Source organism: Carassius gibelio, chromosome A1, assembly GCF_023724105.1.
Source record: "Carassius gibelio isolate Cgi1373 ecotype wild population from Czech Republic chromosome A1, carGib1.2-hapl.c, whole genome shotgun sequence".
NCBI lineage: Eukaryota > Metazoa > Chordata > Actinopteri > Cypriniformes > Cyprinidae > Carassius > Carassius gibelio.
In genome coordinates, this window is record NC_068371.1 from 10,586,520 (window position 1) to 10,601,661 (window position 15,142).

Genomic DNA, 15,142 nt, shown 5'->3' on the forward strand with positions numbered 1-15,142 from the left:
TGAAAACAGTTTTCTTTTCTTTTGTCTTCTCTTTTTTTTCTTTTTTTTTTTAAGATTCTTTGATGAATAAAAGGTTCAAAATAACATTTATTTGAAATTGAAATATTTGAAACATGTCTTTGCTGTCTCTTCTGATCCCTATATTGCATCATTGCTAAATAAAAATATCAATTTCTCAACAAAAAAATAAATAAATAATAAATAAATAAATAAATGTTCCATTATATTAATTACAAAATTCACTAAGACATATGATGCAATTAAATTATAGTAACAACTTTGAGTCTCAATTTTCCGCCTAATTAAAGTCTATTTAGAGACTAACAAGTCTGATGGAAGCTTTTCAAGCAAATGTATCACTATAGGATGCCAAGTAGTTTTTATTATTATTATTATTATTATTATTCTTGCTTCAAACATGACATCTTTTTTAGAGGAAATAACAGTTACTGAACAGATGGAGGTGTAGATGAGAGCTGAAATTGATCAACACTCACTACACTCTCTTGGGTCCCTGTTGTTCTTGATCAGAGCTCTCTGGGTGCTGGTGTGGAACAGACTGGTCCAGTTCACTGTGTTGTAGAAGCAGAGCTGGCTGTTGTTGGTCATGTAGACGTTACCGGCGCTGATCTCTCTCAAAGACTGGAACTTCAGCGCAGAGATCCAGCGCTGTTTTAGGATCAGCAGAGAAATACCACTGAGAAAACAAAGCCACAGACAGCAAATTTGGCTTCTCTTTTCTTCACATTAATGCATGCTATAATTGAGGACATCTCTGATATACGACAACAATTCTACAGGAACTATTTTAAGTGCCACATCCTGAAGGATAACATTTTCAATTTTATCTAAAATTAAACAAGGGAATTTTTAGAAGTAGTTTATGAGGACATTTCTGAATATATATTTCTAAAAGATAATTCAAATAATTTAGAGTATGAGCAAATCTGTGGAAAGTTTCAACCCAACACTGGACAGGGCAAAAGTACATTTGGGACAACAGCAAGTTGCGAACCTACTGAAAGTGCAAAGGCCTTTTTAGATTTCACTAAACTAGTCCAGCAGTGCATTTTGGACAAGGTTTTGTGAGTTGAGTGAGTAAAACAGACTTTACTCATGGGTAGCATCAATCCACCCGTATTTCAGCTACATAACTGACATAAAGTCATTTCATTTAGTCAATATAGCTGGTTATATATATATATATATATATATATATATATATATATATATATATATATATATATATATATATATATATATATATATTACAAATCACAAATAAATCATATGTAAACATTAATTAAACATTTTATATTTTAATTGGCTATTTTACATTAGCTATCAGTTATTTGGCGCAATCATAAGACATGCATTGCAAGATTTTGCTGCACATGCTCTCAGGTTGTAGTGCCTCTTTAGAGAGCATACAGATAACACGTACATCATTGTTGCCAATACAGTGACATTGCAAATTTATTAATATTTTTTAATTAATTTAATGGCAATATGTGGTGATTAATTAATCTATCTTATTAATCACATAATAACTGCACAATTTGTCTGAGATATTTTAGATATTTTAAAAGTAGCATTCAATTTTATTTTATTTTTTATTTTATTTTTGTGGGGGGCGGGGGTATCCCTTCATTTTTATTATTATTATTTAATATGTTTCTTGTTTTTGTTTTTTTTGTTTTTTTTAAGCAATGTGTAAATGTTAAATCATTTTAAATGAAATGATACTCTAAATAAGAAACTAAAACTGGCAGTATGTGGCAGTTCTGATGAATAAGTTATTTATTGAAGTTATTTGAATTTTAGGGGCATATAACTGGATTCTATAGGCTGCATCATGTTCTTCACCAGCTTGAAGTGGCGCTGCACAGACTGATCGGTGTATGGCATCAAAGTTAGAGCAATAAAGAGCAGACGGCTCCATATGCTTTCAAATCAATCACCGTACTTTGATGTCATACATGAGCGGTCTGCAGTGTTGCTTTAGGATGAGTGTGGGGCAGGGGCAGTCCAGACACACTAAGTGTGTTAATTTTAATACATAATTTTTTATCCTATAACTAATTAATTAGATTAACATGCTAAATCAGCAGCCCAACTTTTAACTAGAAATGTGTGCTGATTTACCTATAAAGAGAGCGTCCTCCAATGGTGGCAAGGTTTGAAAAAACACCAAGATCTGTCATGTTTTCTGGCCAAGACTGGATGTTCAAGAAACCTACAAAAACAGAGAGAAAAAGAAGTGAATCATTAAAAAAAAAAAAAAAAATACCTTCGTATAAGACAGATTACAATGTTTGTTGCTATGACAGCAGACAGTGGCTTAGGATATTGCCACAGGTCCAGTGAGTACAGTACAAAATTATTTACAGCCTGTCTGACAGCATAAAATGATCCCATTACATTGAAATGAAAGTATATTAAGGGACATGACTGTGCTAATTAAAAGAACGGTTGCCATTACCATCATTTCTTCAGAAGCACATTGTTTTAATTATCTGTTTGTTGGCTCGTATTGGCAGAAATGTGTCTAAACTGAGGGTACACCAATGGCGCACAAGAGAGCAGTTTCTGAGTTTCATTTTGAAAACGCTGCTTCACTCCATTAGCTATTTGGCACGATCATAAGAACAAGCTGAAAGTGACAAAAGGCTTTTAGCATGAGTCATAGTTCATTCCTTTGAGGCTTTATAAACAAATAAATATTGTGTGTAGTGTGTAAAGATAAGATATTTGTGACAAAGAATTTTCCCAACTCAAAGGGTATTCTTAATGTATGAAGAAATAGAGAAAGTTAATGGTTTCACGCAAGGCTACACAGGCTTAATGGGTTGTCATGTGATGAATGGTGACTGTTGCTCACCTGTGATTTCTCTGACAGTGCGGAATACATTTAACCGATCAGGGTCCAGAGCTTTTATACCATGAAACATGTCCCTGTTAAACATAAGACACAAAACAAGCCCGAAGAGAGGTTATGAATGTGTGTGCGCTCGTGCATATGTGGCCTAAGACATTTTACACTCCTACACCAGTTTCAGAAACCTGTTCTTTTTACCAATTAAGGCTGCTTTAGAATCAAAGATCATGTTCAAGACAAAGTGCTTGATTATAATTGTAGAAATTAGATTTTTATTTTGAGGTCGTTCACTTTTTAAATGTGGTCCACATTTAATCCTAATGAGTAAAATGCCTTACCCTGGAATATTTATTTAAAACATATATAACATTACATATTATAATGTATACATTGTTATGTATTATATTATTGCTTTAAATATAATCTTAAACATTTTAAATACAAAATAAATTACTTACAGTAGAGATCAAAATTAGAGAACACTCTTTAAATTTTTTGTATTCTTTTTTTTTTCTTAAATATTGTTAATCTTCATTGCTTAAAATCTGAAGGACTATCAGCTGTAGGTATACCACTGTTCAACTAATATGTTTGACAAACTATCCAAGGCATTTCAACAACAACAAAAAAACCATTATAGTGATTCACACTGCACACAATGATCAAAATTAGAGAACAGTAACCACTATAGCACGAAAGATCTTCACAACTAACATTTGGGAGGGATACAGCTGTCGTAAACTAGTAGGAAGTGTAGAGACACTTGCTTTGAATGATTTCAGAACATCTGCAGCTGCAGGATATCACTAGTTCCTCACACTGCTCTGGTGTGATCTTGGTCAGTTTTGTTAAAATTATTCACATTTTCACAGATTCTGCAACCGTTTCCCAAATGTCTGCATGCCACTGTATTTAGGGAATATTTACCATCTTTGAACCTTAGTGAGAAAAAGGCTCATTAAAAGTGCCAAGACAAAACTTTAAATCTGAAGGCTGTATAAGCCATGCATACAGTAGATAAAGACTGGACTCACCCTTTGATGCCTGTGATGAGGAAGATGAGGTTGCCATTGATCTTGGTGCAATTGACAAACTTATCAATGTTGCTGGAATCTACAGTTTGAGCCGTTTGAAGACTGCCGGTACCTATACCATCACACACTGAACACCACAAACATCCCATTTAACAACAATTTACCATTTACACAGCACAACCACATTCTCAAAGACATGCATTTCTCTGTTGTAACAAAAAAAAAAAAAAAGAGTTGAAACATTGGATCGATCATATTTCACTGAAGAAAAAGAGATATTTCAACATCAACCCAGTCAATTTCCCCCTCACTGTGTGCCTAATTATAATGAAATGCAACTCATATTGAGATTGACTAATATGACCCAGTTTGGTGCTTGGGCCCATTATCACTTCTGCTTATTCTGTGGTCATCCCTAATTAATCTTTTCTCTATTGAAAACAACAAACTTTCATTACAGTCATTACAGAATAGACCAATAATCTGTTTACAGTGCACTTGCTTTTTAGACCATATAAAACTAGCAAGAATCTTCATGGCTGGTTAGTGCTGTTTTGGATGGACTGACTAGAAGGGTATTTCTGGTTACTCTAGGTAGTCTTGTTCGTTTAGATTATTAAGAAGCTTGGCTGAGACATCAGAGCACCAGCATCATTTCATTTCAGAGACTTTTTAATGGGAGGAAATTTAATGGGAGAAAGCATAATGCTTATTTTGGAGAAAGTAGGAATAAAACTCTGGCCTTTAAGTTAAACTACTAATATTGATGAATAAACAGCATATTAGGCTGTCCAAAACTAGTTTTTGTTAATATAGCTAAGTTGGTATGAGCCACCACAGTCATTTAAACATAAGTGAAACTAGCATGGCATTTTTGGGTTGTGGAAACAACAATTACCATGCTGAATGCACAATACTAACATTAACTTTTATTTAAAAATAGAAACAGCTCCTGAACAGAATAAATATCATACCTTCAAGCAAATCCTTCCCGGCTAACCAGCTAACAAAAAGTATTTGTATTTGTACTTTACTTTTATTTCACACGTTGCATGCTCGTGGTTTCTATTGTGCATTAGGGAAATGATATACAGCAAGCGCCACAGCATTTGTGTGTGCAATTGAAGAGTGCACGGCTGCACGCTATGAGTTCGTTTTTCTGAAGTGAGAGACTATTTTTTTTTCGTAACAAGTTCCGTAACAATAGAATAATGACACTGACATTAAGCCTGACAACATCTCATCTGACTGCAGATACTGAATCGGGACAGTGCATTTTTTCTCTAGCATTCTTTAATTAAACGGCATCTGACAGAAGTGTCAACAGCTTTTACACACGTCTTTCACACGTATTTCATAATAAAACCACGTTGTTAATGTTGTTTCTTTGACTGTACACTCCATGACCCACTTTTGGGTTGTGACCCACCAGTTGAGAAACACTGATTTACACTAAAGATTTACTGTTACCTGTCCTGCACAAAAAGGGATATCCCCAAGATGACTGCCAAGTGAACTGACTTGTCTTAAAGGGACTTGGATTTATGTATCATCATGACACTAAAGTCAATATGAGAACTAAAATACCTCTGTGGATATCACTGACCTTTCGGGCAGATGTCAGTGCACGGGACGCACATCTTGATGTTGTTTTCCTCCACCTCCATCTTGTTGCTCGGACAGGCTCTGACACAAGAGCTGTGATCCACCACGAAGTTATCTGATTTCCAGACAGCACAATATTAGAATATTAATAAGACAGCTGTGCAAAGATATAGTCTGAGGTGAAGATTAGAAATGTAATCAGGCCAAACCATTTATTTATTTATTTATTTATTTATTGTAGCAAATGAAGAGTAGAGACCTTTAGAAAGTGTGTATTTCATAAATCAGTAATCCCATTCCTTTAAGAAACCTAACTTACGTGGGCATTTCTTGACACAGAAAGCTCCATAGGTGTATTTGGCGTTGGGATTGTGTTCGAGCTGGAAGGTTGTGGGATTGTAGACGAATGGCTGAGGACATTGTGTCACACAGGCCCCACTGTCATTAAAGTTGGTACAAGCCTGAGAATAAAAAAAACAATCATATAAGCATGTGGTTGATCAATAATACATGCCTATAATGAAGTGAGACCTCTGCAGAGCGTTCAGTGTGCAACACATTACCTTTCAAATTATTTTAAAAGTGAACAGGCATTTGTCATTACATTTATTACACTTTGAAACCATACAGGAAGAGCTGTCTTACGAAGCAGTCTGTATCTTTGGGTCCAAAACAGCCTCCTGCACATTCACGGTGGCAGCAGTTACTGACGTACGGCCCAAAACAGCGTCCATCACACTGCTCTGCACACACCGTTTTTGTCACTGTACGATTGTGAATATAGATGGAGAAAGAAAGAATCAAAAATAGTTTTCTCACCGTATATTTTCTAAACCAAGTGGCAATAAATGCGTGCTATATATATATATATTTTTTTTTTTTTTTTTTACTTATAATTGTTTGATAAAACTAACAAAATAATGATACATTTTAATTCAAATTTCATTTTTTCTTTTTTTTTTTTATAAATTAAATCAAATATATTTGACAAATACTGTCAATTCCGGAAAATAAAACAAAGTTATTCTGCACAATATTTGCTCAAAATTCACACTTATATACAGTACAGACCAAAAGTTTGGACACACCTACTCATTCAAAAAGTTTGCTTTATTTTCATGATTATGAAAATTGTAGAGTCACACTGAAGGCATCAAGTGGCTATTTGACCAAGAAGGAGAGTGATGGGGTGCTGCACCAGATGACCTGGCCTCCACAGTCACCGGACCTGAACCCAATCGAGATGGTTTAGGGGTGAGCTGGACCGCAGACAGAAGGCAAAAGGGCCAACAAGTGCTAAGAATCTCTCGGGGAACTCCTTCAAGACTGTTGGAAGACCATTTCAGGTGACTACCTCTTGAAGCTCATCAAGAGAATGCCAAGAGTGTGCAAAGCAGTAATCAAAGCAAAAGGTGGCTACTTTGAAGAACCTAGAATATGACATATTTTCAGTTGTTTCACACTTTTTTGTTATGTATATAATTCCATATATAATTCCACATGTGTTAATTCATAGTTTTGATGCCTTCAGTGTGAATCTACAATTTTCATAGTCATGAAAATAAAGAACACTCTTTGAATGAGAAGGTGTGTCCAAACTTTTGGTCTGTACTGTATTTTAAAACATAAAATGTGCACTCCAATCCATTGCAAAATAAATATATAAATGAAATTATTTGTAGGAGCTGGAACTGACTCAATTTGGCATGGCAGGCATGATTTTGGCCGATGCTGATAATCTCTGATAATCTGCTACTGATATACTGGCCACGCACATCATATTCTTAGCATAGATCTAGAAGATAATGTTATACTTGAGTTAGATTTTTGGTTGACATAAGGGCTCAGTACACTCAATACACTCTTTCTGACAGCTGAGCAAAACCAAAACAGACACTGTCGAATAAAAAGTTTGTCACTCTGTCTTATCAGTCAGTAATCTCCATGACCTGAAATACTTCATGCCATCTACAGCAGTCTCAAATGTCTTATGGTGTTAAAGAGCATGGCTCTGACACCCTGAGCTCAAGAAGAGATTATGATCCCTGTCTCTCTTTGTCCTTCTTTCTTTCACTCTTTTATTTTGGTCTAATTATCAGCCACACTATAAGCTGTATCACCGGCAGGTTACAGACAGTAGAGAAACTCTGATAACCCTCCTACCAGTTAATTATCACAGCTACTCGCCTAGAGGCTCAAACTGACAATAACAGACAGCAGACGTTTGCCTTTTATTAGAAAAGATGTACGAAATGAAAATGTATAACTTCAGAACCACCCTGAGAAACAAAGAAATATAAATACAAAATAATAAAGGTTTGTTTACTCCGGCACATACTGGAGATGCAGACAATCAAATATGAAATTCTGTCTGGACACAACAGTCAAAAAAGCAGACTAAATAACTAGCATACAAAAGTGCTTTTTAATGCTCAAATATATTGATACTTTGATCTATCTTTCCTTGAGGAATTTTAAGTGTGGTCAACTTTTTATTCAAGACAGTTTATCCAAAAGCGACTTACATTTGAGTCACAGAAAGCCATCATTAGCTCCAGAGGACTGTATATTTAGTATGCATAGCATTCATACTTATTATGATACTTTTAATTTTGTTTTCCCTAAGGAATTTTAAGAAGAGCATCTGAGATAAAGTAAGTATCCAGAGATTATTATAATCTTAAAACTGCTATAGTGTAACTGAATAGAGAATAATAATGCTGTGGAATATTGTAGATGTAGATATATGAATTCAAACTCACAGCTTTGGCACTGGTCTTCCTGGTGACCCCAGCAACGTCCATTACAAGATCTGTGACACCGTCTGCCTGCGGAAAGAATCTAGAATAATCAACCATGACATTCAGTGCTTCATATAATGTCAATATAACTGACTCTGTCCATTCCAATGTATAAACAACGATTATTTAGAAATAGTTCAGACACTAGAAGCGAACTTGAATTCGTCTTTGACTTAGCTTGTAAAATTCATACCACATCTCGTATTCTACTGGTAGTAAAATGTATCCACTCAGCCTTAGAATTGTACTACTGACAGGCAGTTTCTTTCTTTTCTTTTTGTGCACAGAATAGCTCCCTATTGTAGATGTAATAGTTTTTGAACTGAGTTTGAAGGACTTTGCTCAACATTCACAAAATAAATAAATGGAACTTTGACAGTTACTATTACAAATCTTTTTTTTTTCTTTTTTTTTTTTTGAGAGAGAGAGAGAGAGAGAGAACCACAATGGCCACCTGCTCCATCGTTTGGGTGTTTATGCAGTATAATTAATATTTGACAAATGCTGCTCAATGAAGTACTCACATGAGTTGCCACTGTTGTTGGAAGGAACCACCAGAAGTTCAGAACGTGGGTTCTTGATGATGTCATTCCAGTGGATGGTGTCAGCATGGCACAAGAACCTGTTCTGATCCACATACACACCTCCATTCAAGATTTCTGGTACAAAAAAAAAAAAAAAAAAAAAAAAAAAGAATTCAGCTTGTTATAATAAGTATAGTAGCTGAAGATTGACACCCTAACACAGTGGCCACACCTTTTTTTTCTTCTTTTTTTTTTCTTCTTCTTTTTTTGTTTTGTTTGTGAAATAATATGCATGGAAGGTGTGCTGCGCTATGTCCCCCCTCAAAATAAATGGCACCTGTTTTGATATTGTCTATAAATTATGACATAATGTTCACTTCATTTTTGGGTCTAGCAGTAAGTAACAGTAAGACAGACTAGCCAGGAAATTATTAGGTACACAATAAAGCAGTGTTTCTTTTTGTTGGCTAAAACTAAAACTATTTAGGTCACACTTTATATTGTGTCCCTAATACCTTTGTACTTACATAGTAACTATATGTGTACATAGTATGTAACCAAAGTGTAAGTTCACATTGGTGCATAATATCTACATGTTTGTGTATCTACACATATGTAACAACCCACTCAATGGTATGTGTAAGTACAAATGTGTAACAGGTCATTGGTAACAACACTTTTTGGTAATGAAAGTACAACTGTGTAATGAAAGTGTTACACTTTATGTTAGATTTATCATGTAATTACTCTGATGTTACACAGCAGAAGCCAGTAAGTTAGACTTTACATAGAAATTTTGGTAGGTGTCCAGAATGTAACACTTTATATTAAGTGGACAGTTCCTGAGGAGTTAAAATGTAAGTACACTGGTATTACAGTGGTGCACCAACTCCAACTCCAAATCCAACTTTTCCCACTTTACATATCTCTAAACCTACACATTTCCAGCCCTTGGATCAAATTGTTCCAGTAACTCTTAAACATATTGTTGTTACAAAATGTAGTTATATATGTCCTGTTACACATTTGTACTTAAACAAACCATCCTGAGGGTTGTTAAATATGTGTAGTTACAGAAATATTACAGCTGTAGATACTATGTACCAATGTGTACTTACACTGTGGTTACATACTACATACACATTTAGTTACTATGTAAGTACACAGGTATTAGAGACACAGTATAAAGTGGGAACACTATTTATTTATTAATTTATTTTAATTTAAATAAAAGCTGAAATAATAATAAATAAATAAAAAAAAACAATATGAACAAGATTCAGTTTCCAGAGATCGGGTCGTCGGGGGTCTCGCCTTTGACTGTCGCCCGATCCACTATGCACCGGTGCCTAACGCTCCCTCCTGCAGGTGGTGAGCCCACGGGAGGGTGGCCTCATGTCACTCCTTCGGGCTGATCCTGGCCGGACCCCATGTGGGGAGGCCTGGCCACCAGGCGCTCGCATACGAGCCCCAACCCCGGGCCTGGCTCCAGGGTGGGGCCCCGGCTGCGCCAGGATAAGTTCCCCGGGAAAGTCTATGCCAGGGTACTGGAGAGGAGAATTCGGCCGATAGTGGAACCTCGGATTTAGGAGGAACGGTGTGGTTTTCATCCCGGTCGTGGAACACTGGACCAGCTCTGTACCCTTTCCAGGGTGCTGGAGGGTTCATGGGAGTTTGCCCTACCAGTCAACATGTGTTTTGTGGATTTGGAGAAGGCATTCGACCGCGTTCCTCGTGGCATCCTGTGGAGGGTGCTCTGGGAGTATGGGGTCTGCGGCCCCCTGCTTAGGGCTGTTCAGTTCCTGTACGACCGGAGCAAGAGCTTGGTTCGTATTGCCGGCAGTAAGTCAGACCTGTTCCCGGTGCATGTTGGACTGCAGCAGGGCTGCCCTTTGTCTGGGCATCTCTGTTTAGACTGTTGCCCCCGTGACCCAGCCCCGGATTAGCGGAAGATGATGGATGGATGGATGGATGGAATATGAACAAGATGAAAAACAAACTAAAACTATAGCACTGCCTTACTTAAACTGTTGTTAACTGAACTGTTAGCTAAAATACATTTTTAAAGATAAAGTTAACTTAAGATATTGATACATATAATAATATAATATATATATCAAATAATCTGAAAACGATATAAACACGACCATAATTTCATCATACTGACAAAAGTACATTACAAAATGACTAAAACAAACTAAAAATAAAATTTAAAATAACTATACATTAATGAAAGCTAAATCAAACATTAATAAATAATATAATAGTATAAAGCATACAACTTATAATCTCAAAAGTTTATGTTATCCTGGAGAGATCTCTCAGATTTCCATGCACCATTCAGATGGGTGGAAACTGTCACGCTGGTTGTGATAAGCATATGCGAGTCTGATGAGCAGATTTAAGTGGCCAGATTCAATTTCAGATTCAACTTCAATTTATCAGTCTCATTCTCAGTGTGACTAATTACAATAACTAAGAATAAAAATGTGTTTTTATTTTCTATCTGTAAATGACCATAATTGTCTTTCGCCTTTAGCAAGATCAGCCTGCGGTCCATATCTGCCTCTCTGGTGCCAGGCTCCCTTCTAAGAGTGTGAAAAGGTGTATCAGACACCTTGCATGGTTGGCTGATCGTACTGTACTGAGCTTTCCAAACACAATGAATGAGTCTGGAAAGAAATCGGACCTGGTACACATCCAAACACACATAGCAGTTTGCTATGATAGTACAGCCTCTTTTTGGCTTGAGCTACCTTTTTTTAATTCTAAGCGTATGGATTTTGTTTTGCACATTTTATGGTCTGAAAAAAAAAAAATGATATAAAACAATGTTTAAAACTACTTAATATTTTAGGTTTAGTTACCTTCAAATTCAGTGCAGAGACCTCGTGTAAGCAAAACGTTTTCCTAATAATTGCATTTGGTACCTTAGTGCAGCCAATAGCGAGAGTCTGGTACGTGGCAGATTGAAACAAAAGTTGTTGACCAATATGGGAACAGAAATTCATGATGCGCATATGAGCTGTTTGCAAAGGTTGTTCGAAAACATGCTTTATTTTTGTAATTCCTCTAGATGACACTAGTAGTGAAGAAACTGCCAAGACTGTCTATGGGCCTTTTTTGATGACTGATTATTCAATTTAAGTGCCAGTAATAGAGTGTTGCCAGATATTGCTAATATAAATAAATAAATAAACCTAAATAAGTTAAAATCTTGTGTTTTGGAAATAAGATATCAATATCGATATAGTTTCCTAAAGTGTCACATTAAGAGAAAAAACAAGTCCAAAGACACTTAATGTAATGACTGGATCTGGCAACACATTGGAGGCTGTACCTGTGTTCATCGTGATTTTCCAAGACATATTCATTTACATTTACATTTAATCATTTAGCAGACGCTTTTATCCAAAGCGACTTACAAATGAGAACAATAGAAGCAGTCAGGTCAACAAGAGAACAACAACAGAATACAAGTGCCATGACAAGTCTCAGTTAGTCTAGTATAGAATGCATAGCCAGTTATATATATATATATATATATATATATATATATATTTTTTTTTTTTTTTTTTTTTTTTTTTTATTTATTTTTTTTTTTTTTTAGTAGGTTAAGTGCAGGCGAAAAAGATGAGTCTTTAGATGTTTCTTGAAAATGAGTAAAGACTCAGATGTACGATTTGAGATTGGGAAGTCATTCCACCAGTTGGGCACAGTCCAGGAAAAAGTCCGTGAGAGTGATTTTGAACTTCTTTGGGATGGCACCACAAGGCGTTGTTCACTTGCAGAGCGCAAACTTCTGGAGGGCACATAGGATGAGTGAGTTTAGGTAAGTTGGTGCCTTGCCAGTGATCGTCTTGTAGGCAAGCATCAGTACCTTGAATTTGATACGAGCAGATACTGGTAGCCAGTGTAACCTGATGAGGAGAGGAGTAACATGAGCTTTTTTTGGCTCATTGAAGACAACCCTCGCTGCTGCATTCTGGATCATTTGCAGAGGCTTGACAGTACATGCAGGAAGGCCCGCCAGGAGAGCATTACAATATTCCTGGAGCAAAATTTTTTGATGATCCTGGATCAATGTTATTGTACAACAATATAGACTAAACAAAATCTCCAGCCCTAAACCTAATCCTACCCATAATTTATTCCTAAAAACAGTGGGAAATGATAGCTGATTAACAAGGGGTGTAGTAGCAACCCTGATTGTAAGCCTAAAACAGATATTTCCTGAAAAGTTATATCTCAATTCTGATTGGATGATTGGAATGTTGTTGCAGGATCAACAAAGGTTGTTGATTCAGGAACATGTTGTACTTGGTGAAATCACGCTCGCCCTGTACCTGTAAAGTTTCACAGCAACATTAATCGCTCTCCATCATCTTTACGCCACGGACACTAAACAATCTATCCTCCTGGAGGATAAAACAATCTTCCAAGAAAGAAAGTAAGAAAGAAAGAAAGAAAGAAAGAAAGAAAGAACATTTTTAAAAGGACAATTTACAATTTACACACTTTTACACCTCATTGTTCGTTCACAATATAGACAGAGTTAAAAAACCTGAGCATTTTTATATATTCTACATAGGAATATAAATAATTAATCCAGTTTCCTTTCTTTGGCTAAAAGAGCAAAAAATAAAAATAAATAAATGTCACAACACAAAACTCTAAAAGAAATCCCAGTGTTTTCCATTAGTTTCTTTGACAGCAGTAGAGAGATCGTTTTGCATGACAAATGTGAGCATATCTGAGAGTGCATACTGTGTGGAGGAGGGCCTCCTCGTGGATATCCGTAATTGTGTTAAAGCTTTCTGATTAAATTTCAGTCATCATACATTTTTTTGCTTCACAGTCGATCAGTGTGACAAATGTGATGCATCGTCCCGATAATTGAAATAATATGCAAGGGAAAAATAAATAAATAAATAAATAAATAACAGCTGTTAAAACTTTCTAAAGATTGCTTTGCTTTATGTTTGCTGTCTTTTCGACTGGCAGCTCAGTATCTCCGAGGGATTTTGCTGGCAAATGTTAAAAACAATCACAGGCCATAAATCAAAAGATACGACAACATGTGGTGCTCATAATGGGAAATGAATCTACTGTAAATCCAAGTTTTGCGAATTGTGGTAATTCGATAAGACGAGCAGCATGTTGGAATAGCACAAAAGCACTTTTTTTTCTTCTTCTTCACCAAACAGATGATAAAAGGCATTTCATTATAACATTTGCTCTTGAAAAAAAGTAGTGCTGCAGTATTATGGTACAGTGATTCAATCAGAAAATAATACTATAATACTTTGAAATACAGTACACTCCCATTCAAAAGTTTGGGGGCTGTGTGATTTTGTAATATTTTTTTGAAAAAGTATATTATACATGCTCCATTAATGAACCAAAAATAGTAATATTATGAAATATTACTTCAATTCATTTTGTTTTCCTTAGTCAATAACTGTTTTTTAATTTTTTTTTATTTTATTTTTTTATAATTATTATTATTTTTTTTAATCTGAAGAACAACATCCAGTTCTTAAAACTTCTGAAATCCAAAAATTAACTGTGGTTAATTAATTTAATATCTAAATACCTCAAGTTTCTATTATAAAAAAATAAATAAAAAATAAATTAATTAAAAAAACAGCTTTGTCATGGTTACAGAAAAAATACCAGAAATGGCTTATATTGGAGAGCCTTTGAATATTGTTTTGGACAACGGAGGTCCTTTGAGTCAAAAACACTGAGAATGTTTACTACTGAGGGCTTGACTGACATGCCGATATCATCAAGTCACTTTGCTACTCCTTATTACATTTCCCATAGAGCCTGAAATGGTTGCTGAAGAAAACAAGGTCCTATTAAAATGAGAGATTTGCAGAATCACACTATTTATATCAAAATAAATGCCAATAATATTTCCATTTCCATCTCCCCATTGCTTAGTGCCACTTCCACAAATATCCTCTTCAGACTAGCCCTCTGTCACTGCCTCCCTCCACCATTCAACCCCCCTTCCACATTCACAATGTGTCTCATTATTCAGCCACACAGGGAGGGGAGTTTGGCTGGTAGTGATAGCATAGCGTCCCAGAAATCACAGCCAGCAGCAGGGTCTCAAAAAGGGAAGACTGCAAGGTTGGTAGACCCATGATACTGCTGAAATCTCACAGGCCATTCTGCAAGACCAAGCTTGCAGGTGCACCTTACATTTCTCACCTATACATTTTTGTGTTTGGTGAAAGGTGGATTTGACCTCACGAGCAGGTACCTTTGAGATTGGGTCCATTCATAAAG

The 15,142-nt window shown here is 35.8% G+C and overlaps 1 protein-coding gene across 1 annotated transcript in view; it reads right to left on the bottom strand.

Annotated features, from left to right (window-relative positions):
- The window catches only part of LOC127990397 (receptor tyrosine-protein kinase erbB-4-like), a 217,992-nt gene that overhangs the window by 40,125 nt on the left and 162,725 nt on the right, over window positions 1-15,142 (bottom strand). The window contains exons 4-12 of the mRNA XM_052591497.1: window positions 8,843-8,977; window positions 8,280-8,345; window positions 6,163-6,281; window positions 5,837-5,978; window positions 5,519-5,632; window positions 3,913-4,039; window positions 2,882-2,955; window positions 2,146-2,236; window positions 498-697 (exon numbers count right to left, since the gene is read on the bottom strand). Coding sequence (XP_052447457.1) covers window positions 498-697; window positions 2,146-2,236; window positions 2,882-2,955; window positions 3,913-4,039; window positions 5,519-5,632; window positions 5,837-5,978; window positions 6,163-6,281; window positions 8,280-8,345; window positions 8,843-8,977 — 1,068 coding nt within the window. The remainder of the gene's footprint in view (window positions 1-497; window positions 698-2,145; window positions 2,237-2,881; window positions 2,956-3,912; window positions 4,040-5,518; window positions 5,633-5,836; window positions 5,979-6,162; window positions 6,282-8,279; window positions 8,346-8,842; window positions 8,978-15,142) is intronic.